Consider the following 25043-nt stretch of genomic DNA (forward strand, 5'->3'; position numbering starts at 1 on the left):
TTAGGTTATATTGTTTAAAAATCGGTCAGATGTAAAATTAAATTACCTTTCAAATGCCGGGTTTTCAATTTGTGTTAAGACTCAAATGCGGCAGATTTGCGAGGTTCGACCATCAACTTCGCCAAGAAAGCAAAACATCACAGAAATATTCCTTTTAGTAAAATTTCCGTACTGCCCCATACTATCGTTAAACAAATCTGTTTTCCCAATGGTAAAGTATTGTTTTTGTCACTCTATCCAAGAACTGAACGTATAATGTAGTGTGGGGCTGTGCGGAATTTTACCTTCCTTTTTGGCCCGTTATTGCCGTCAGTTTCAGATAACACGTCGGTAGTCTAATTACTTTTCGAAAAGCTTAAGTATACGTTGTAGATTCCCGCTCCACGCAGGTGCACGCTCACGCTCATAAGCTTACGGATGAACACTTCACGCTCTTTTGATATGCAAACGCGGCCCTCGCTCTTTACCGACGAAAAGAGCATTTCGTCACTTTCAAACAATGCTAATTGCTCCAATTGTATCTCCATTGTCTCTAAACGGACGCAAAGCGAAATTTTACAACTCCCGTTTGGGAATTTGTCAATTCAGATCTAAAGCGACCGAAGTTGGCGGTGAGCGTTTGCAACCTCATTCCTAGGTCATTGCGCCCGCAAAGCATCATGGGTACCCCACTTTTCTCGGGCGACGCTTTTCAATGGGCGCGATTCCGTAATGAAGTGATTTTCAACAAGGTTTACAACAAACGTATCCTCGAATTGAGTCGCCGGATTGTCTGCAAAGTTCCCAGACAGATCCCATAACATCTGCTACTCAAGTACTCGATCGTTCCAGAGTTTTTCCATCGGTCACCGCTAGAATGTCTTCGCAAGACCGGAATTACTCCCACTTTCGTTTGTTCCGAATGCTGGTTCTACTTATCCTGTTTACATCTCCAACGATATCTAAAACGAATGGGCTCAGCCTACCACAAAGCTTTCTTAAATTAGAAAGTGCTTTGATGACATCCCAATCAGACAACGAGTTCAACAAATTAATTATCGAATGCCTGGCTTCAGTGGAATGCCAACAGTTATCTGACTTTGCCATCCAAGAGTTCCAAGGACTAATCAAGAAAATACCACCTGAAATTGCAAATTCTGAAAAGGGAGGACTTTTTACTGTGTCTGTGCATTTAATATGCCTTATTAATCAACTGTACAAACAGGCTGTGATATTAGCTGAAGACTACAAGCAGCATCGGGATATGTTCAAAGAGTTACAGACAAAAATGAAAGTCGTATTACAAACGATAAAAACACAAATTAACTCATTGCCAAAGATCATCGACTTTGCCACGTTGTACGAGCGAATGGCGAAAGTAATGGAAATCCTGAATGATTTTCACATCGAGCTCGAGAAGGTAACTAATGACGTAAAAAATGGTATCATCAACAGTCGAAGTGGCATACCCTTGGCCACTGGGTGCGGCGTTGCTGCGGTAGTCGTCTGTGGTGCTTCCACCTTCGATGCCAGTCCGTGGGTAAAAGGTTTAACATGTGTTCCTTCTATTGGAGGTATTGCTTATTCTATCATGAGTTTCTTTTCACTCGACAAAACCAGTGAAGAACTGAACCAGTTGCAGAAGGAAACGAAAAAGCTAAGGCTAGAGTTTGCCAAGCATCGAGCTCAGCTTCAAGTTCAACTTGCTTTGATGAAAGCTAAACTTAATCACTCACGGCCCGTTCATTAGCTACTTGATTGAACAAGAAATTCTCTGAACACTGGCCCAGACTTTTAAAGATTACTGACTCTTTTCCAACCCCCCCCCCCAAACGTTATTCTGTAAACGTATACCATACATTTACTGAACAATCGAAAGCTTTTTTGACTCCATGACCTTAATGTTATATTCAGGGAAGATGAAGTAAGGACAAGTTAAATGTTAGTCATTTTAAGGGGTAAAAAGTATTCTCTCTCTCTCTCTCTACATTTTTATTATACTGTATGTCTCTCTTCTGTGAAAAGCGAATTTTTAATCTTTGTACCCATCTGCAACTTTTATGCTTGAATAGAATGTGTCAGTTGTAGGCGCATATTATCAACCCAGCTCAGTATCCATGTTCTTCATACTGTTCTCCATACATCTCCTAAGGGGCTGACAAGGAGAGTTTTGTTGAACAATCAAGAGCTTCTTTTATAGGTGAAAGGGGGAAGTGAGGATTCCTCAAACAATACACAGAGGAACCTTGATTTAACAAGCCTTTGTACAACAAAGTCCTCAGCATAACGAATGATACTCTTCAGCTCGGCCAAAGTTACAGTAAAATGTGTAGGAAAGAAACTCGATATAATGAACCTCAATATAATGAAATCCTCATTATAATGAACTTGATTCAGAAGCCCAAGTGTATGATATACCCCATTATAATGAACAAATGTCAACATGTGACAGAAGACAAATGCAAGCAGACTGACAATCATTTCTCCGTTTGCCAGTGACTTCCACTGAAATCTGTCCTTTTCTTTTAAAACTAGGTGCTGTAGCTATGTACAGACCTTTATAGTGTTCTGTAGCCTCATGTAGACATAAAAGCTCAAATGTTATTTTCAGTAATCATTCCAATCCCAAAATGCTGGGTAGCTACAAAACAAAAAGAAAAAATAAGGAATAAAAATTTTAAAAAAGAATTATCATCCAGCCCTCGATATAACAAACAATAGGTTGTTTTCGGCAAATTTGTCAGAGGTTTTCGATATAAGGAACCCTTGATATAACAAACCCTCAATATAATGTGCTAATTTCCCCAGTTCCTTGACACTTCTTTCAAGGTTCCACCATACAAAGACATGAACAGAAATGCGAGCAAATGATAGGGGGCTACTTTTAGTGCTTTTGTTTCAACAGCTGCCTGGGCAGGAGCTCTTCTGGCTGGGAATGACCCTGGTGGTGTTGCATGTGCTGCAAGTGTATTGACCCTTTAACTCCTTGAAGTGATAAGCATCTAATTTTTCCCAACAGTATCACCCCCCAAATCAAACATTAAGCTCATGAGAATAAGGGAAATAATCAGAAACATAAGAAGCCCTTGATTATTTGACAAGTTCTCCCTGCAAGGACCATATGAAATGTAAAGAGAATGGTATGGAGAATATACAAAGTGATGTTAGGGTGTTAAGGACTAACTGGACTCAGCTTTGTTGACTCTCTCATTGACCATGAGCAAGCTTGAATTGCTCTTTGGTGACATGAAAATGATGGCCATGAAAAACAAAGAGTATCATACTATTCTTGAACAGATGTCAACCTTTGGGGTTTTACAATTGTTTCTGCTTATTATTATTAGTCTATGACTTCTGTTTGAGTGCAGTACACAGATACTCCAGGGATATCAAGCAGATGCTGACTAGGAATAAAAGAGCTTTCAATCTTCAACTGTTCAACTCTCACTGCAAAATCCTCACCAATTGATCAACCCACGAGTAATCTCAATAATTTCTTAACACTTTAACTCCTAAGAGTGACTTGCATCTAATTTCTCCTTACAGTTTCACCCCTAAATCAATCATGAAGGTTGCGAGAATAAAGGAAATGATAACCAAGTAAATAAGTTCATGGTTGTCATAAAAACTCTCCTTGTCAGCACTTCAGAGAATATCTAGAGAACAGTGTGGAGAATATGTATACTGATGTTAGGGTGTAAAGGGTAAAAACTTTAATAGACAAGAGACTCTTGTGACTCGAGAACATAACAAACAATGAGGGACCATATGTTGCTCCCCAAAGTACTAGCAATAATCTGACCCAAAATTACTGAGGGAGGAAAGTCAATCATAAGAAGGGATATTTTTGAGAAAAATAACTTTGAATGTCTCAGCATACTACTGATTTCTTTACAGTATACATCAACTTTTTATCAAACACAAAAATTAGTCAGTATGCCCATTGTAAAGGAAATGACTTGTACTTTCTCTAGTTGGTAAGTGTACAGAAAAATAATCTAAAAGTTAGGAAACAAAATAAGCTAGGAACAACATTTGTGTAGTTTATGTCAGTTTGATCAATAAATGCAACAGAAAATGTATCCCTATCAGCCAATTAATTTATTCTTCCAGATAACTAACTTCTATTTTTGGTTAGGAGTGCAAGGTCATTTGTTTCATAGATTGATAATGATGGGATTATTAGTCTGCCATCTCTGCCAAATCTTTTAAAAAGAACCTTTTTTATCCCCTTCCAACCTGGTAAAACATTTTTTCTACCTCTATTATATTTTTGCAATAACTAACGACTATATTTTTGCAATAGCTAAGTATTAGCTTCATCTGCCAAGCTTTTCTTATAATTTTGTGTAATCAGGTCTGGTGCTTAATCAATCAGGATTCATAAGGTGATGCTTTTCTTTCTTATGATTCCCTGAGCTAGAAATTCAATTAACATTATAAGTAGAAATTCCTTTTTGATTGCACCAAGAGTGAAAGGGCCAAATCTCATAATTCCATGGATTGATCAGCACACAAATCCCCCTTAAAAATTTGATACACTGTAAATAAAGCAGAGGGGTCATAAAAATTGAGAAACTTTTAACCAGAGGGCATTGTTTTGATGCCTGAGAAGAATTTACTGGTCCATCACCTGTTCGTAGCTGGACCATCAAATCAAAACAATGCCTCTGAAAATGAAAGAAAACTGGGCAACCAGATAAGCTAAAAAACTGCACATTGTAAGAAATTGCAATTTAAAGTTAACAGTGTCAATTAAGAAAAAATGAAGTCAAGCTAGTTTCTCACCAAACACACTATATTGGTAAAAATATGTTGAAATGTACATATTCAAAGTCTTTCCTAAGTTTCTTTTGCTTTATTCTTCCATTTGGGTTCTTTGTAAGGCCTTTTTTTCTGCAAGTTCAAGGTCTTTTCTAGGTTTGCTTTATTCTTCCATTTGGGTTCAATGCAAGGTCTGTTCTTTTTCTATGATGTTCTTGACCTGTCTTTTGTAGATTTTCAAAGCTCTAAACTGAATTATGAGCCTTTTGAGTTTCCATCAGAAGTGATCCTTGTGTACGTGATGAAATTCCAACCAAGCCATTTGGCACACTCAATCTCTACACTTGGGGAACCTTTGTAATACTCCAAATACCGGTGAATCTGGAACTATTTCACACACTGCTCATCAGTTGAACTCACTTTGTTCATAGTGAAAAAGCCCTAGAATTTGCAAGTAACTTTCAGGTCAAGTCCTATGCCATTCCATTCCCAGCTGAGACGACAAGTCCAATAAGGTAATGATTGGCGCAATTTGGTTCTGTTCAGTTTGCTCTATGATACTTCAAATTCACCTGAATGCTAAATTAAACGAAGAACCTTTTATGTTCTCGTTTAAATCTCAACTGGGTAAGTGGAATACAGATTTCAGCTTCCTAATAGTAATAATACTGTACTGAAATTTCAACTTACTTACCTTTGGCACATAATGCATGAGTATACATTCTCCTCAGAAACTCTCCGCAGAGACTTTTCATAGTAGAAAATATCCTTACGCTTTGCCCAAGTCATTCAATGTACTTCCATCCAAGGAAGTGGCGTGAACTACGCAGGCGTTTAGTTTTCGTGAGAGAACCGAGAGGGCCGAGCCGACACAGCGGGACCCCACAGCGGCAAAATGAGTGCGCATGCTCGGCGGATGGAGCCGACACTGTTATTATCATCTTAGCCACATACCGACCAACGTGGCGTGTTTACGGCTGGTTCTCTCGTAGCGTTTCTCGCCCTTTTAGTTTGCTTTCAGTTTTTTAACAACCTCTTACTTTTTTCGCTTCCTTGATATATCTTTCATCAAATTTAATTTTTTTCTCCCAACTCCGGCATAACCTATCTCGGTTTGAACGAAACATTCAAACAGGGAACAGACAAGCGTGGATGAAAACGGCGAGAGATTTTTTTAAAATCTGTCGTCCCTCGAAAGACAACATTTTAGACTCTGAAATGAACTATGGTATAGAGGTCCTCGATGTTATTCCTAATTAGGCGCCGCGGGATGGAATGCTTACGCCTGATTACCATAGCAACAGAACACAGAACACAGATCCTGTTTCGAAACACTGGGTCGAGTTTATTTTAATTAGTTGTCACGTGATCGCTGTGCACTCGCTTTGCTTTTCCGCTGTTGACGATCAGAACTAACAGATTTTCATAAGGTTTACAACAAACGTATCTGTGAATTGAATCGTAGGATTGTCTGCAAAGTTCCCAAAAATATCCCATCACATCTGCCACTCAAACAGTCGATTGCTCAAGAGTCTTTTCATCGGTCACCGCTACAAGGAACTATCTACAGGGAGGATGTCTTCGCAAGACCGGAAGTACCTCCGCTTTCGTTTCTTCCGAATTCTGGTTTTACTTATTCTGTTTACATCTCCAACGACACCTGCAACGGATGGGCTCAGCATACCAGAAAGCTGTCTTAAACTAAAAAGCGCCTTGATGACATCCCAATCAGACAACGAGTTTCACAAATTAATTATCGAATGCCTGGTTTCAGCGGCATGGCAAAATTTATCTCCCTCTGCCATAAACATTTTCCGAGGACTGATCAAGAACATACCATCTGAAATTGCAAATTCTGCAAAGGGAGGTTTTGTTATCGTGTCTGTGTATTTGATATTCATAAGTAATAACCTATACAAACAGGCTGTTATCTTATCTGAAGACTGCAAGCTGCATCGGGATAAGCTCGAAGAAGTTGAAGTTGTACTACAAGAGATGAAAAAACAAATTTCCCCAATGTCAAAGAGCATCGGCTATGCCGAGTTGTACGAGCAAATCGAAGAACTACTAAAAATCATGGATGAGTTACACATCGAGCTCAAGGAGCTAACTAATAACGTAGGGGACACTGTAAATAAGGAAACAAATATCGTAAATGAACAGAAACTCGTTAACCTCCGGCTTACAAGTGCAGCGCCCTAACCACTAGGCCACGCTCGCCTCCTCACGTAAAAATTGATATCATCAAAAGTCGACATAACAAACCATGGGCCATTGCGTACATTATTACTGCGGCAGCCTGTTGTGTTGGTTCCTTCTTCGTTACCGGTTGGTGGGTAAGAGTTCCAACATGTCTTTGTACCCTTGGAGTTATTCTTCAGTCTTCCTGGAGTTTACATTCACTTGAAGAAAACATTAAACAACTGAACGAGTTGCAGAAGGAAATGAAAACGCTAAAGCTGGAGTTAGCCAAGTCTATCGAACCAAGCTTCGAGTTGACCTTCCTTTGATGAAAGGTAAACTTAATCACTCACTGCCCATTCATTAGATACTTGATTGAACAAGAAATTCTCTCAACACTGGCCCAGACTTTTAAAGATTACTGACTCTTTCTCCCCACCCCCCCCCAAACGTTATTCTGTAGAAGTATACCATATTTTTTCTAAACAATTTTTGTGATATTGACAAACACTTGTTTGACAATCGAGAGCGTTTTTGACTCCATGACCTTAATGTTAGATTCAGGGAAGCTGAAGTAAGGACAAGTTAATTCATTTTTAGGGGTAAAAAGGTAAACAGTGATGATACATTTCATTTTATTTCCATCAACGTATTCTCTCTCTCTCTCTACATCTTTATTTTACTGTATGTCTCTTTTCCGTGAAAAGCGAATTTTAATCTTTGTACCCGTCTGTAACTTTTATGCTTGAATAGAACGTGTCAGTTTTAGGCGCATATTATCAACCCCCGTCAGTATGCATATTCTTCATTCTGTTCTCAATATATCGTCTACGGGGCTGACAAAGAGAATTTGCTGAACAACCAAGAGCTTCTTTCGTAGGTGATAATCAATGTCTGATTCTGGGACAACATTGTAAGGAGAAACCAGATGCTTGTTACTCCTTGGGGGTAAAGGGCCAATGCACCCAAACAGAGAAATATTTTCAATTCTGTCCAACCTGCCACTTTGACTCCTTGAACAATGTGCGATGAAGTTCTTGTAAATAACTGCCAACCTCATGTAGAACCTTTAGAATCACTGTGGAATATAATTGTTTCAGATGGAGCCTTGCAATTTTCAAAAAGGTATGGTAACGGAAATCTTAAATTTAGGCCTTTTCACCAAATGTATATTAATTTCTCGAATCCCATACGAGGAGAAAAAAGGAAAAAACGCTATGTTCTCATTCGGTGCCTGAGCACAAATGCCGATGTACGGTCAAAAAAAAAAAAAAAATGAAAAACGTATACATACAGGGAACCTGTGCTCCCGATTCTGTGCTTGGATTCAAGGTCTCGACTTAGCAAGTCTCTGTGCCCAATTCCAGCGTGATTACTTAATAATAAAGTTTTTAAGTTTTAGTTACCAGTGCTAAGTGTACTCCTGAGCCAAGATTTCACGTTCTATACTTTCAGCGCCACCAGTGGACATTCACATCAAAAGCGAGGGCTGTGATGATCCAAATCGACCGGAAAATACATGCGGTTTCGCTTACATTACAGTGAATAGAAGAGACTACTCTCTTTGCGGCAGGGGATACAACGTTGTAGTTGTTGATGGCACAACAGGTAAGAAGAAAACTACCGAGTCATTTTCCTTAAGGCTGGTCTTTAGCAATCTCATTCAGTTCGGCAGAGGTACTTTAAAATGACCCATTATTTCCCCGATATCTTTTTCTCCAGTAAAACAGTAAGGAAACGGCAAAATGGTGTAACAGCCTTTTTAAAATTCTTCTTGTATTCCGCTAATTGTTCGAGAAGAAATCAAGGAAATTGTTTTTATTCTCATGCAGGTGGAGTTCTCGAAAGGAAAACATTTGATACACATTTGAGCCCCCCTGCTGGTGATCATCTTAAAGAATATCTCGACAGCATCAACGGAAAGTATGTCAAGGGTAGAGTATAGGATACAGCATGTATTGAATTGGGTACAATCTAATTTAAAGAGACTGATGGTTATATATTGTAACCTCTGTGCTCCTACCAAATTGTAGCCTTGTAAAGACCAGTGTTCTGAGTTCCAGCGGCATTCACTCACCTCATATACATGTGTGTATACAGGCGAAAACTGTCAAAAGCCCCCCCTCCCCCTTTAAAAAACCCAAAAACAGAAAAACCTGCACCAGACAATGAAAGGGGAAAGTGAGGATTACACATAACACTACTCCTAATCCTGATATTCTTGATAGTTGGACATTTCGTTCATTATTCCTAACAAATATCCCTTTCGTCCTTACAGTAAAATCGTTTTAGTGGCGATTCAAGATGAAGGTTCAAAGTACGTAAAATCAGCACTTGACGCTCTCAAGAGACTGGGCGCTACCGAGCCTGTATTGCCGGACTTTCGAGGATCCTTTGCGCTAGTTGGATACGCAGGAGTAAACAAACCATCGTGGATTACACAGAAAACTGCCAAGAGAGGTCTGGGACCAAGTGAGATCTCTTTGAAAATTCCGTTAATACCCCAGCCCCACTAAGATGTTTCTGATGGAAACAAAGCTATCCTTTGTTTTTCATTTTGCTTTTGTTGTTTTGGTTTGTTCTTATTTTTGTACTTTAGGAGTAAAGGGTTCCAATAAGGGATTTAATTGAAACCTTGCCTTACAACCAGGGTAAGGTTCTTTTACACTGTACACAAGCTTAGTAGCAAGGGTTCGTTGTTCTCGTTTTAGCTTGTGCAATGGGCAATGACTTATTTCTCTGAGTTACCTGTGTGGCAAAATGAAAATAGCAAAAAGGCAGAGACAAAACAAGATAACACCAAAAGATATCTTTCAAAGTTAAACATGATGCACCTTAAAATTGTACAAATTGCAACAATTTAATTTAGTAAATACACCATTAGCTGATAAAATACTTTCATAAAAACGTACAAAAACACAGTGGGGAGGGTAATCTAATTACGGTGAGTCCGTTCAAACATTGACACATTAAGCGCTGAGCGAATATGCAGAACAATGATAAAGCCTCTGGCAAAACACGCTTGGTTGGTCAGAGACACGTAAGTGTCAAATCAAAAACCTGGAGCAACGTAGTTAAAGGGACTAATCTACCAAGGATGAAAATATTTTTAAAAAATGGGCTTGTTTATTTGTGTTTGATTACCTTTAAGGCAATGTCGGTATTCCCTTAGAGAATTTTTAAAATTTTTTAACACACAATTTTAATACGAGGAACAGTAGTATCATCGTTGTTCTCCCGAAAGTCAAACTTGAATATGCTCGCAAAAGTTTTCATTTTTTTTGAGCACGTCATCTTCCAACTCTTTACCTTTAACCCTTTCCACCCTGACATCAGTATGCATATTCTTCATACTGTTCCCTATACATTCCCCAAGGTGCTATTAAGGGGAATTTGTTTCATAATCCAGAGCTTCTCTGATTATTGTGAGGAGAAATTAGATGCTTGTCACTCTTAGGAGTTGAAAAGTTACAAACCAAGCAGATTAGCAGCAGGGTATTATTTGGGAAGTCTCTTAACTAATTTTACATTGTATGGCGTACTTTCTGTAGGTTAGCGTTAGCCAAGGTCATATTTTATCTTATTTTCGTTTTTATACTATTTGCATTTGTATCATTTATACAGGTTCCATTTGATAACAGTACTTATGTACTGAGGGGCTATCCTGTATAAATATTCGTTATTACTATTATCATAAACTCTGTTATAATAAAGTAAAATGTATCAAAAACCCGTCATATCCTTGTAATGATGTTTTTATATACCGTAGTATCAATATTGTTAATATACAGCAAAACTGTGCATTGCATCCCTTCTGTTTAAGTCTTTTTCGAGACGGATTAGCCGAGCCACCCACAAGGCAAATGTGTACATGCACTGTTTGCAAAAATGTAATTAATTCATCAAAAAGTCGCGCCCTCTGGAACAGAGGGCGCGACTTTAAGGGCTTACAATTAACCCTTAGAAGTAACCCTTACATCAATATGCTTATTCTTTATACTGTTCTCTATACATTTTACATTTAGTTGGTGATCATTTCCTATATTCCTGTGACCTCAATGTGTGATTCACCAGTAGTAGTGTGAGGAGAAATAAGATGCTGGTCACTTTTTGGAATAAAATGTGAAAAGAGCTAGGCGGGGAAAGTGAGTCAATAGGTACCAAATAAACGCACTGAAGCAAAAAACAAAACAAAATAAGTCAGTTAATGCAACAAGCAACCACGTAAAAGAGTGATGGAATGACCGAGTCATAATCACATTATATCAAATAATTTTATTCATGACGTGTTTCAGTGACAAAACAGAGTCGAGTTGCAAAGATACGATTGAGCTTTGATACAAATTTCACACTAGGAAAAAATGAGCGTCGTTTGAGGCAGGTGCCAATCAACATGATTCCCGTCTCTTCTTAGTAAAAAACGAAAAAGTGACAATGATACCTCACATACTTATTTCTGTTCCTTCCCAGTGCACCCGGTGCCATTCGAAGATCGCCTGAGCCTCAAGCTCTTTCTCCGTCCCTGTCGAACGTTGCTCGGCATCTCAGATTTACAATTTTTCCTATCGAAACATTTCTTCGTACCCACATTTGAGTCGACATAACGGTTTGCCAACTCAGACTTATCCAAGGGAAAATAAATTTCAACCTCGTCTAAGAAGTCACGTGGCTTACTCTCTTCTTTTACCTCGCAGGGAATTTCCTTAACAGCGAAGCCTTGGCCTCCCAATTCTCCGAAATTATTGATTTCTTTTGAAATCTACAGATTGAACGTTCATTTGGTTGCCTCGATTTTGCCTCGGCAACCAGTCATTTCACACCCAAGGACGTTTCACGCTCAGTCGATTCGTACCCAAATTCAAACGATTCGTACCCAGTTTATGTCAGTTCGTGTCCGAAACGTTGATCGATTCGTACCAATCATTACATTCAGTGACGAACGGAGCCTAGAGATGTCACGAAACACCTTAGTAAAAGGGCGTGAAAAGATGTCGATTATTGCATAAAACAAGTTAGTTGAGTCAAGCGAGTAAAATACACGTTAAGTTCTAACTGGGTACGAATCAACTGGGTACGAATCGACTGGGTACAAAACGTCTGTGAGTGACAAACAACTGTTAAGCTTTGCCTCTCTCCGTTCTCTGACTGTTTATGCATATTCTCCACACTGTTCTCTGTACATTTCAAAACATTTCTGTACAAACAAAATCCAATCGTAACTTGGTCACTCGCCTTTCCCCGCGTTTTCATTAGCTCCTTGTGACATTCAACTTTGCCCTGATTAGCATCTTTTCCCAGAAGCTTTGGTTTTGTAACACTTCAATCAAATGCGCTTTGAGAAGGCTTTGATCACTGACCTCAATTGAGACGAATGAGTTTCAACAAAGAGAAGAGATCTGGGCTCCAAAAACTACAAGATTTAATTCCAATGGTCTTCTGACGGCCTACCTGTTAAAATACACGCCTTCATTATATCGCCCGCAGTACCCATGGGCAATATGAAGGGAATCCTGTCTTCTGATTGGCTATCCGAGCGGGCAAGATGGGCCCGAAGAAGGCCGAAGGTAGTCAAAAAAAAGTAAAACATAAACGATTCTCGCGGGTTTACTGTGCTTCAAACGCAGTTGGGCTTTTGAAGTCAAATCTTTTTGCCATGTTATAAATCCGTTACTGACAAAGCTTGTTCGGTCAAGATAGCTGGATACTTGCCTCGTTTTTTTCTTTACGCTTTTATTGGCCTCGAATTCCATTCGTTTCATAAAAATCGCAGAAAAAAGGGAACTTGGCTAATATACAGCCATCTCGACCTCACGCTAAGTTACTTAACACATGTCTTCTTTTTTTTCTTTATGGACTTTTCTGCCACAAACCTCTGGGATGTATCTTGAAAATCTTTCAATGGATGTTGATGTCGCGAAACTGCCCCTTTTGTGTAGTTAGACAGGATTGAAACACAATAACTGAATGTAATTACAACATCAAGCGCTTATCGATCTTAATTTACATCACTCGACAGGACTGAATAAAATTTGCATTTTTACAATTGTTTGAAAGATATCGATTGCGCTGTATTAAACTTTTTTTTCGAACTTTTACCCGGGGCGTTCTTTTCCATCAGCAAATTATCAATTCCGTTTAAATCCATCAATAAAAAATGTTTAAAAAAATCACCTAGGAAACGAAAAAATGTGTCTCAGTTGAAAAAAGTGTTCAAACATAAAATACGATTAAAAAAAGAGCGGTCAAATTCCATCAAAGACAATGCAGTTCCTAGTCAGTTCAAAAGTACCCTCTAAATTTATTGTATAATTCCACGCAGTCGAAAGGCAGCTGGTTGCTCCACTAGGAACGTGATCTGCGTTTTTATTTTTCTGCTCTCTTTCAGCTGCTCACGGGTTAATTCCACATGATGTCGTAGCAATGAAAGAGTTTGAGGAGTTATTCATATCCGTAGCATTATAGTAGCCGATTCCATTGTTGCTTTAAAAGGATTGAAAAAATTATTTATGATTCCCATTTTTTTGAAATTATTTGCCAACACAATCACCGGCGGATGCTGTTGCAACGAATAAATCGAAAGAAGTGCTTTTGACTCCCACGTCCCTAAGCTAATTCGGCTTCGAAGTGATTATCAAGCAAAATCTTCACCGCTCCAATGGAAGGACTGAAAGAGTTTTTGACTCCAACTCGCTTCAGTTTATTCGGCTACATGGTCGCAATCGTCTATTTCTTCGCAGGAGTTGTATTTGTAGGAATCACAAGCAAGTTGAGACTGAACGAAAGGAGAACGTTTCTTTGCGATTTCAGAGGCGCACAACCGGCTGACAAACTATTTCTTCAGGCGCAGTGCTTTGACAAGTATGAGCAACATTATAATACTCCGCTGCCGCTTTACGTTTTTGTCCTATTAAATTTTTCTACGGTGATTGTGGTATGCCTTGTTTACAGTTGGTGTTTCGTGAAATCTCGAGTGGATAAGCTACAGGCGGCGTTAATACAAGACGCAGAAAACCCTCGTCCACGGCCTAGAGTCGAAACTCGTTGTATTTTCTTCTTGTATTTCCTTCATCTCGTCGCACGACTGTCGTTGGGGATCATTTTCGCGGTGTTGCAAAACTTCGTGTTTTATTCAGGCGGCTTCCAAGTCGTATTCGTCTGCATTTCCTTCCGGAGACTGGAATCATTGAATGTCACAGAAAGCGCTTCGTCCGCAAAAAGCGAACCTATTACATATTGTCACAACTCCGTTGCGTCTGAAAAGGGCACATGCGCACAGTTGGTCCTTGCGGTTAATGTCATATTTGCATTTCTAGTCTTCGGGGAAATTGTTTATCTTGTAGTGCGAGCATTTCGAAGAAGCAAATTCGCGTCTGACTCAGAATTTTGTGCGAATTATTTCTTTCACCAAAGCGTGACAGCTCTGACACCAGCTTGCTTTCGGCAACGCATGAAAAGGAGAATATGACAAGAGACAGAATTTCTGGAACCACTTATCCACTGTGGTAAGGAAAGCGCAAATGAGCGGGTTTCTTTGGATAAAATATTCGTCGATGTGATCATTTACACCGGAAGAGCTACTGACGAATTTCTTAGGGAATGCAAAAGGCATCTAATATACGACTTTTACTTGAAGTCTGAAAGTAAAAAAGGATCTGTTGAGATCAAGACGCGCAAAGAGCTTTTTCTAGCCAACGAAGATGCCGACAACCCTCGCAAAATTCTTATCGTTGGTCGCCCTGGCATCGGGAAGTCACTGCTTTGTCGAAAGTTGCTTCGGGACTGGAGCAAAGGGGAACTTTTCCGTAACATTTCGAAGCGTTTTAAGTACGCCTTTTTGTTCCAATTTCGATCATTCTATGCTGAAACAACAGAGAAGATTTCCCTTTGGCAATTGTTTAATCGCGCTGCTTGTATGGAAGGAACAGTGGACCATGGCCTTTTTCAAGAGTTATTGGACAACCCGGAGACAATCCTGCTTGTATTTGATGGCTTAGACGAATTTAAGGACCAGAGCAGTTGTACTGCAAACGAAGCCGCACGGTTCGGTAATTCTCCTACCGAAGAAATGCCGGTATCAGCCTTGTTCGCAAAGTTACTGCAAGGTAAACTCCTTCCCGATGTAACAGTAGTGACGAGCTGTAGGCCAACAGCACTGGAAAGCGTCGAGGTCTCATATTTTGAGAGGACTGTGGAAATTATGGGATTTACGGAAGAGAAGGCTCACAAATATGTGAACAAATACTGTCAAGGAGACGGCCACACTGCAGCCAGAATATGGGAACATCTGAGAAGTAACTTACACTTGTTGTCTTTATGTTACATTCCTGTGAATTGCCGCATATTTTGTTACTATCTGAAGGAGTTAATCGAGCCATCTCCACCTGACGCAGGAAGCGTCATTTTGCCCACAAGACTGACGGACGTGTACCTTGGAGCCCTAAGATTGTTTGTCTTTTCACATCATCCTGAATTTCGAGATAAACCATTTGGAGGAAATGAACGCTTTTCAGATTCGGTTGAAAAGACTTTGACTGATCTTGGATCGTTGGCAAGGAGAGGTATAGAGGAAGGACGGTTAATATTCGATAAAGAAGAAGTCGCAGGAATGACACATTGTGGTTTGCTGACCCAATTACCTGACGCAAGGTTGTCACCGGTGGAATTCAAACAGCGCTTCAGCTTCATCCATTTAACCTTACAAGAGTTTCTCGCGGCAAGAACAATTTCGAAGATGGAGCCAGCTGAACTGAAGATCTTTGTCACTTCCAACGCTGACGATCCAAAGTGGCAGCTTGTCATTCAATTCATTGTAGGATTGATCCATGGTAAAAAAATGGAGGCCATCGAGGGCATTGTGTCTTGCCTCCAAGATTCGCTGGTCTCAAAAACACCAAACAGAACGACAAGAAGGAAAGCTTTACTCATGATGAACTGCCTGTACGAATACAATGACGAGGCTACAATGAAGAGAGTAGCTTCAATGTTAAAGCAGAACAGGGATTTCCACGGATTGATTCCGTTATGGAAATGTAACATCACACCTGTCGATTGCACAGCAATTGTTTACCTCTTGAAACACATTGAGCCGCTAAATTACTACCTTGAGCTGACTTACAATTCCTTAGGAGATGGCGGTTGTAAAGAACTTACAAAGCTGCTGAAAGAGGGAGGTCCAGTCGAACTGGTGATAACCGAGAACAAAATTACTGATCAGGGCTTGATTGCACTGTTAGAAGCTATCAATGCGGACAGTTGCAAACTAAAAAAGTTGAACCTTGCTATGAACACCTCGATCACTCCAGAAACTTTGGGTCTTTTATGCGAGTCGCTGAAAGAGAGGAGTTGTAAACTCTCCCATTTGAACCTTGCAGGACTCCAGCTCACTGATCATGTTTGACACAACTGTGTGAGTCACTTCAGTATATGAACTCCTCATTGACCCACCTGGCGCTGGACAATTACGACTTCTGGACTGACGCGCTTATACTAAAGCTCTGTGAAACACTTAGACACCCAAACTGCCAGCTAACCTCGATAAGAATTTCGGGCCATAAAATAACAAATCAAGGAGTACACTACTTCTGTGAAGCACTTGAATGTAAGCACTGTAAACTTACATCGCTCAACCTGACCAGCAACCGAATTACGGCTGCGGCGCTACCAAACTTGTGTAAAGCGGTGAAGCACCGGAACTGCAAACTATCGACGTTACACATTACTTCTTGGAACATCAATAACCAAAGCAAACAGAAGCTTGAGGATGCGCTCGAAGCTGACATTTCTGCAAGAAAACATGTTCCTAAAAAACAAGAACCCTCGTCAAGTTTCAGTGGAACATCTTTCAAACTTTAGTTTTTTCATACGGTACACTTGTAGTTCTTGTTATCAACATTTTACAGGGAGGGGGTGAGAGAGAAAAAGGAAAATAACTTAAATTTGGATTAATTGCCCAAGGACTATAGCTTCCTAAATGTCATTTGAATATGCCTCGCGAAAGAGGTATATCAACATTTAACAGGGGGTGAAAGAGAAAAAGGAAAACCACTTCATTTTTAATTAATCGTCGCGAGGACTGTAGCTTCCCAGATGTCATTTGAATACGAAAGAGACGGATGCAGTCGAGTAAATACATTTGCAAGGCTATGTTTCCAGGCATCGAGCTCAGCTTTAAATTACAATTGCTTTAGCGAAAGGCAAACTTAATCACTCACTGCCCGATCGTTAAGTACTTGATCGAACAAGATATTCTCTCAACACTGGCCCAGACTTTTAGGAGTACTGACTTCCCCCCTCCCCCCCCCCCCTTACATCAGTCTGTATACGTACCACACTTTTTACCAAACAATTTCTGTGATACTGACAAACTTGTTTGAAAGTTGAAAGCTTTTTTTACTCCATGACCTTAATGTTACATTCAGGGTTTAAGAAAGAAAAGTTAAATGTTAGTCATTTTTGTTTCAATCAAAGTATTCCCTCTGTCCCTGCATTTCTAGTCTACTGATTATCTCGCTTCTGTGAAAAGCCAATGTCGTTCTTTGAGATGCGTCTTTGCACCCGTCTGCAACTTTAATGCTTGAATAGAACGTGCCCGTTTTAAGCGCATAGGCAACCCTCGTCACTATGCATATTCTTCATACTGTTCTCCATATATCTCTTAAGGGGCTGACAAGGAGAGTTTGTTGAACAATCAAGAGCTTCTTTCGTCGGTGATAATTAATGTTTGATTCACGGGTGAAACTGTGAGGAAAAATCTTAGATTTGGGCCTATTTTAAGTTCTCGAATCTCATACGAGGGGGAAAAAGGAAAAACTTCATGCTCACATTCGAGCCTGAGCACAAATGCCGCAGCATCACAAACTGACTCGTGAGCCAAAAAATAGATATCAGTCATATTCATACTTTGGATCACTGTCAAACAACGTGGCCAGGAATCGTGGCTATTCCAGTAATTAGTTCAAATAATCGAGATTTGATGAAAAACGTTTACACACAGGGAATCCGTGCTCCCGATTCTATGCTTGGGTACAACGTCTCGAATTTGCATAGTCTTTCTGCCGAATTCCAGCGTGATTACTATGTAAGAAAGCTTTTTTGTTTTTAGTTCCCAGTGCTAACTATACCACTCAGCCAGGATTATGCGTTCTACCCTTTCAAGGCCCTCAGTGAACATTCATATTCACATCAAAAGCGAGGGCTGTCGAGATCCAAACCGAACTCAAAACACATGCGGTTTCGCTTACATCGAGGTAAGTGGAATGGACTTCTCTCCACGGCAGGGGATATAACGTTATAGCTGTTGATGGCACAACAGGTAGGAAAAACTGCTGAGTATTTGACTCCATTAACTTAGTCCACAATTCCCTTCTGGCTTGTCTTTATAATCTCACCCAGTTCGGCAGTGATACTCTTACATTGTGCCTCATTTCCCTACTATCCCTATCACCGGTAAAACAGTAAGTACACGGCAAAATGGTAAAAAAGCCATTTCCAAATTCTTCTTGTGCTCCGCTAATTTTTCGAGAAGATATCAAATTAATTGTCTTTATTCTCATGCATTTGATACGCATTAGAGCTCCTCTGCTGGTGATCTCCTCAAAGAATATCTGAACAGCCTCAACGGAAAGTATGTCAAGGGTAGAGTATAGGATACAGCATGTATCGAATTGGGTACATTCTAATTTAAAGAGACCGAGAGGTTATAAAATTGTAACCTCTATGCTCCGACCCAATTCCAATTGTAGCCTTGTAAAGGCCAGTGTTTCAAGTTCCAGCGGCAGTCACCCACCTGATATTCTGTAATGTACCCCTCCCCAGTATGTGTATACAGGCGAAAACTGTTAAAAGCGCCCCCCCCCCCACCCATTCATCATTCAATTCTTTACCTTTAAAAGCCAAGCAGATTAGTTGGTGACCATTTCTTTTATTCTCATTACCTTCATGTGTGATTTAGGGGTGATACTTTGAGGAGAAATTAGGTGCCAGTCTCTCTTAGGAGTTAAAGGGTTAAAAACCAAGCAGATTAGTTGGTGACCATTTCTTTTATTCTCATTACCTTCATGTGTGATTTAGGGGTGATACTGTGAGGAGAAATTAGGTGCCAGTCTCTCTTAGGAGTTAAAGGGTTAAAAACCAAGCAGATTAGTTGGTGACCATTTCTTTTATTCTCATTACCTTCATGTGTGATTTAGGGGTGATACTGTGAGGAGAAATTAGGTGCTAGTCTCTCTTAGGGGTTAAAGGTTTAAAAACCAAGCAGATTAGCAGCAGGTTACTATTTAAGAAGTCTCTTGATTAATTTTACATTGAATGGTGAAGTTTCTTGGCGTTAGCCAAGGTCATATTTTATCTTATTTTCGTTTTTATTCTATTTACATTTTTATCATTTAAACAGGTTGCATTTAATAACAGTACTTATGTACTGAGAGGCTATCCTGTATAAATATTCGTTATTACTATTATTATTATCATCATAAATTCCGTAATAATAAAGCACAATGTATTAAAAACCCGTCATATCCTTGTAATGACGTTTTTATATACTGTAGTATCAATATTGTTAATATACAGCAAAACTGTGCATTGCATCCCTTCTGTTTAAGTCTATTTCGAGATGGATTAGCCAAGCCATCCACATGGCAAATGTGTACATGCACTGCTTACAAAAAAAGCAATTAATTCATCAAAAAGTCGCGCCCTATCGAACGTACTTTAGGGCTCAGTTACAATTAACCCTTAGAAGTAACCCTTACATCAGTATGCATATTCTCCATACTGTTCTCTATACATTTTACATTTAGTTGGTGATCATTTCTTATATTCCCGTGACCTCAATGTGTGATTCACCAGTGGTAGTGTGAGGAGAAATAAAATACTGGACATGTTTGGGGAAGAAAGTATACAAAGAGCTAGGCGGGAAGAGTGAGTCAATAACAACCAAATAACCACATAATCGCGATAATCAAGTCATTTTTGAAGCTGAAGCAAAAAAAAACAAAACAAAACAAAACAAAACAAAAGAAATGAACAAACAAAACCAAAACAAAAGAAGTCAGTTAATGCAACAAGCAACCACGCAAAAGAGTGATGGAATGGCCGAGTCATAATCACATTATATCAAATAATTTTATTCATGACGTGTTTCAGTGACAAACAGAGTCGAGTTGCAGAGATGCGATTGAGCCAGGTCTTTTCAGTTCTGGTGGCTCGATGGTTGACGATTAAAAACGATACTAGGAAATAGCCAGACCTGTCAAGTAAGGTTGGAACAACAAACATGTGTTAGTAGGCTAACAGCAAAGGCTAACATCACAATCACTTTGAAGACAAAGTCAAATTTGTTAACTTCATATAGGGATCAATTTGGGCGCAAATAAAAAACTTCATCCCAAAAATTTGATTTTCTTTGATCTTCCTTTAGGTTCTCAGTACCAACGTCAACATATCAAACGGTTATCTCAGAGTGTTATTTGGTGTTGTTTAAGAAACGAGTTAAGAGCGATACAAAAACACTACATTACCTCTTCAGAAAACGTTCTGAAGGATACCACTTGTAAGCCCACGATGTGTGATTCACCTCTTGTAGACTGGCACACCTTGCATACCTGAGGGATGTAGCAGATTTCGCTTTCTGGCACGAAAACAGAATTCACACCTACAATCACATTAGTTGAAAACTTGTCAGAAAAGTTATTAATTTTACACGAAATAAGTAACTCAATCTATCACACGGCAAGGTGTTCCTGAGGTAAATCCTAGCGTTCTGATTGGCTCTTACTTAGTTGTTATTTTGCCAAACGGACCGTTGCCACGCAAACGGTCGTGAGCCGTGTGCTTCTGTTCGCGAATGGCAGGAAATTCAAAAGTAGCAAGTTTGGTCCAGGTGCCATATAATAAATTACTAGCTAGCCTTGCTTGCTCGAGCCGTACAGGGGAGTATAGGCCCTCGGTCGTTTTTGTACGGACCTCGCTGAGCTCGGTCCGCACTACCACGACTTTAAGCCAATATTCCCCCCACACTAGGACGTTAATACCGAACAACAACTAACTGGTTAACATTGATATACCGCGGTGCTGCTCAATTCGTTTGTATTTCTATTGTATTTGGTAGTTTTCTCCTTGAAATATTAATTTTTTTTCCATTTTTTTGTACATTTTTAACTCAGCGGTTCGTTAATTGCCCTTTCTGTTGTTGGTGCGCCAGAAGGGAACGCACAGGCTGCCAAAAGTTTTTGTTATGATGACGAAGATGATCGCATGGAGACTAATTGATAATAATTAACATTTGTACAGCCCTAATTCTATGTGAGCATGATCACATGCGTTTGAAGTGAGAAGTGGAGGGAATATTCCTGCCCATCAACCTCCACCAATCCATAAACCACACTGGGCCGGCTATTTACTCGAGGTCTAACCCAAACCGCGGTTTTACGCAAGCAGTGGGCTTTACGTATTCTCTGTAAGACGTTTGTTTTATTAAATAAATGTCCTTCCACTGTTAAATTTCGGCCCTCTCGACACTGTTCATAAAAATAAATGTTCAGAAAAAAGATTCAGCTAAATTTAGGATTGTTTGGAGCGCAGTTTTGTATAACGGCTAAACTTTGTTTAAATAACCGTCCCACTGTGTTTCGCCCACGTTATGAAGATAAACAGAAACCAAACAAAACGAAGACAAATCAGAGATCGAAATCAGAAACAAATAACATCAAGGGCTAACAGTCTCTACACTTTTGCTCTTTTCACTCTTAAATGTTTTTTTCCTGACGGGATTCAAGGTTACGATTTAACAATCCCACCGACATAATTTTAATTAAATAAGTGAACCTATTGTTTACTACCTGAAAAGTCATCGTTTTTTGCATCTGTAACCGGGTAACCCAGGTTTAAAATTTCGCAAGCCCCCTTGTCGATAACATTGATACTTTTGTCATCAATTGTTTCCAACATCCTAAAAGAGCTCCTCAGTAATTCCGGAATCTTTTGTGGGAAGGGTCTAACAACGACGCGACCTACAGGGACGAGACGACAAGATCAGCGAACTAGAATTAATTACAGCTCCGAATTAAAGGTTAACTCTGTTAAAGAGCCTAATGGCCCACTGATGCAGCTTATTCCAGGTTTCCTACCATGAAAACTAACAGTGTTGCTATTTTCCCAGGAAGGGATGAAAATCCAACAAAGGGCATCACCCGGCATTTCGTCAGACTTCCCTAACAACCCACTTGTACCCATTTATACTCATTTGTCCCATTCATATCCTTGGTGAAAAGAGGAGCTAAAAGGGTTTTTAGTGCATTAACCCTTTAAAGTGACTAGCGTCTGATTTCCTATTAACAATATCACCCCATTGAGGTCATTATAATAAAGAGAAATGATCAACAACTAAAGAACCTCTTGATTGTTTAACAAATTCTCCATGTCAGTATCAAAAGAAATACATCGAAAAGAGTATGAAGAATATGCCTAGTGATGTTAGGGAGTTAAGGTTTAATTGTGAACATTTTAACCTGGTTATCATGAAAAGGTATCCGTGCCTCCTATACCAAAGATATGGCTTATTTATATTATAGAAATGCCTGGAAACCTGCTTGGGTTGTGCAACAGCTCTACTAACTCACCTGCAACAAGGTTGCTTCCACATCGGCCACAACTCAGTATTGGATTGCCACCTTTAACCTCTGGTTTTTCCTAAAATCAAATAATGAAATCAAAGTGATGTGAAAAAAGTGGTTTTCCGCAAACAACATAATGGAATCGACCGTAGTGGTTCCAAGTCTATATTGTACTCCAGATGAAGATGAAAATGTAACCATACTACTATTAAATCAAAACGAAAGTTGACTTCGTAATTTAGTGAGACTAATACGGCTTTTTAAATACTGACCGCAAGACATAATGCTACAAACAACAAGGCACCACCAACGTGAAATTTCACACTAGGAAAAAATGAGCGTCGTTTGAGGCAGGTGCTAATCAACATGATTCCCGTCTTTACTAAAGTGAAAAACGAAAAAGTGACAGTGATACCTCGCATACTTCTTTCTGTTCCTTCTCAGTGCACCCGGTGCCATTTGAAGATCGTCTGAGCCTCGAACTCTTTCTCCGTCCCTGTCGAACGTTGCTCGGCATCTCAGATTTACAATTTTTCCCATCGAAACATTTCTTCGCACCCACATTTGAGTCTACATAACGGTTTGCCAACTCAGACTTATCCAAGGGAAAATCAGTTTCAACCTCGTCTAAGAAGTCACGTGGCTTACTCTCTTCTTTTACCTCGCAGGGAATTTCCTTAACAGCGAAGCCTTGGCCTCCCGATTCTTCGAAATCACTGATATCTTTTGACACCTGGATTGAACTTTTGCTTAGATCACTGTATCCATTTTCTACAGTTTTAGCATGACTTGATGTGTTACAGAAGGAATTCATGTTCGAAGAGTTTACATCTGTCCTCACTTCTCTTTCAACTGGTTTATACGTGTCAAATTCCTGCTTAACTGGTGAAGGCGAAGGACTGGACTGGGGCGTAGCAAACAGAACAGGAGAGTAAGACAGCTGTTCATTTGAGTGGTTTTCGCTGGCATGATTAAAGTCAACTTTCCCAACCGACACCTGGTTGACAAATTTCTTGTCCTCATTTACCTCATTGCGCTTACTTGATAAAACATTTCCGCCATTTCTTGGTGTAAAATCAGAAATCGATTCCATCCCTTTGAAAACGTGCCTCTCGCTCTTGTCTTGACCAACACTTTTCCGCTTGAATTGCGCAAGTTTTGAGGCAGCCCTCTCAACACTAAGAGATACGCCATGGGGAGTGGCTTCAGAGAGTGCCGAAGGGGTCAAATGAGACGCAGGCATAAACCCAGAGATTTTATTTCCTTGATAATTGACAGGCGATGTTTGCTCGGCAAATGGTTTAGTACCAGTGTGTTGAACCGGAGTTCTGCTGGGATCAAGCTGTGGAGACAGTCTGTCGTCCTCAAGTGGTTTAGTGCGAAAGTGAACGCCTTGCTCTTTAGCTGGAGTCTCCACTGTGCTTTTGCTCAACTGGCTGAGTGAGCCCGGGCTGCTACCGGAAGGGCATGGATCTAGTTTACGCACAGTTGCAAATTCTTTCAAGGACGACATAGCCTCATTAAAGTTGTTAAACTTTGCAATTCTCTTTCGGACCCATTTGGATATCCCTATATAGATGGTTACATTTTGTTAGGTAAAACTAAGCAGACCTGTTGTGAAGTTCACAGATGTAGTTTCTTACCGTTTGTATACTTTGGAGACTTGTTAAACCGTTCATCTATCAATAGAATAGCTCCCCAGTCTTGCCTGTGAAAAGTCAAATTGTTAGTTACCAGGCCGCTTAGGAGAAGGTTCAACGCTATAGGGTACTTAATTTTAAGCCAGAGAGCCTCTAGTCCGTCGGCCCTCTGAAGCCTTAATCCACCCGCAAACGTAATTATTGAAATAAAACACTCTATTCAAAAACAGATTAAGTGATTATTAAGGATTTCTTCGAGTACTCGTTCGCCATTGTAAACATGCTCCCTTTTTTTCCCTTTCCCACTAACTGATAGCCTAGCACAGCCTAGCTAGGTGTAAGTTAGGTGCGGGCAGCCTACAACGAAGTAACCTGACAACAAATAAGTACCAAATAGCCATGCGATCTGTCACAGCCTTGTTGTAATAGTTTCTTAGACTAAAAAAACTTATACAAACGATATGATACTTATCGTTATAGTAGTAGAAGTCTAAGATTGACGAAAGAACTCAGTTTCCGGCAAGCCATTACAGTCTGATAAGTAAAACGGCAAAGTTTAGCCGCTATATGACAAAACTGTGTCCTAAAGAATTCTAATTTTGCCGAACCTTTCATCTGAACATTTATTTTTGTGAGCAAAAGAGAGCCGAAAGCTAACAGTGGAAGGAACCCTCCTTTATAGAAAGCTCGAAGTCCACTGATTGCGTAAAACCGTTGGTTTGGGTTGGACCTCGTGTAAATAACCGGCCCTCCGAGTTTGTATCAGTTTAGTTTGCTAGCCTGTTTTCTTTGAGTTCAATTGTAGGCAGTTCATATAAAATAAGACATACTCACTTATGGCGAATGCATCTTCCTAGAGCCTGAAAAA

General features: G+C 39.8%; 3 protein-coding genes and 1 pseudogene across 5 annotated transcripts in view; 3 read left to right on the forward strand and 1 right to left on the reverse strand.

The window, feature by feature from the left end:
• The first annotated feature begins 665 nt into the window (after positions 1 to 665).
• LOC149036086 (uncharacterized) lies at positions 666 to 4061 on the forward strand. The gene has a single exon (XM_089189987.1). The coding sequence runs from the start codon at positions 857 to 859 to the stop codon at positions 1727 to 1729; it is 873 nt and encodes a 290-aa protein (XP_089046113.1). The 5' UTR covers positions 666 to 856; the 3' UTR covers positions 1730 to 4061.
• Positions 4062 to 6125: 2064 nt separating this feature from the next.
• Positions 6126 to 10654, forward strand: LOC149036087 (uncharacterized). The gene is made up of 5 exons (XM_089189938.1): positions 6126 to 6936; positions 8025 to 8049; positions 8353 to 8532; positions 8757 to 8847; positions 9203 to 10654. Exons 1-5 carry the CDS (start codon positions 6319 to 6321, stop codon positions 9438 to 9440), a joined length of 1152 nt encoding a protein of 383 aa, XP_089046064.1. The 5' UTR covers positions 6126 to 6318; the 3' UTR covers positions 9441 to 10654.
• Positions 10655 to 12331: 1677 nt separating this feature from the next.
• LOC149036088 (NACHT, LRR and PYD domains-containing protein 4-like) lies at positions 12332 to 16911 on the forward strand (annotated as a pseudogene). Its single transcript, XR_016181840.1, has one exon. The product of XR_016181840.1 is annotated as an NACHT, LRR and PYD domains-containing protein 4-like (transcript).
• Positions 16912 to 20027: 3116 nt separating this feature from the next.
• The window catches only part of LOC113684777 (Fanconi anemia group J protein homolog), a 31833-nt gene continuing 26817 nt past the window's right edge, over positions 20028 to 25043 (reverse strand). For both annotated transcript variants that reach the window (XM_089189977.1, XM_089189978.1), the window contains exons 29-35: positions 25010 to 25035; positions 24179 to 24243; positions 22951 to 24104; positions 22542 to 22611; positions 21762 to 21932; positions 20442 to 20575; positions 20028 to 20170 (exon numbers count right to left, since the gene is read on the reverse strand). In XM_089189977.1, coding sequence (XP_089046103.1) covers positions 20114 to 20170; positions 20442 to 20575; positions 21762 to 21932; positions 22542 to 22611; positions 22951 to 24104; positions 24179 to 24243; positions 25010 to 25035 — 1677 coding nt within the window. In that variant the 3' untranslated portion in view covers positions 20028 to 20113. The remainder of the gene's footprint in view (positions 20171 to 20441; positions 20576 to 21761; positions 21933 to 22541; positions 22612 to 22950; positions 24105 to 24178; positions 24244 to 25009; positions 25036 to 25043) is intronic.

The sequence above is a fragment of the Pocillopora damicornis genome, chromosome 12 (assembly GCF_964200805.1).
Source record: "Pocillopora damicornis chromosome 12, jaPocDami1.2, whole genome shotgun sequence".
In the NCBI taxonomy this organism is placed as follows: domain Eukaryota; kingdom Metazoa; phylum Cnidaria; class Anthozoa; order Scleractinia; family Pocilloporidae; genus Pocillopora; species Pocillopora damicornis.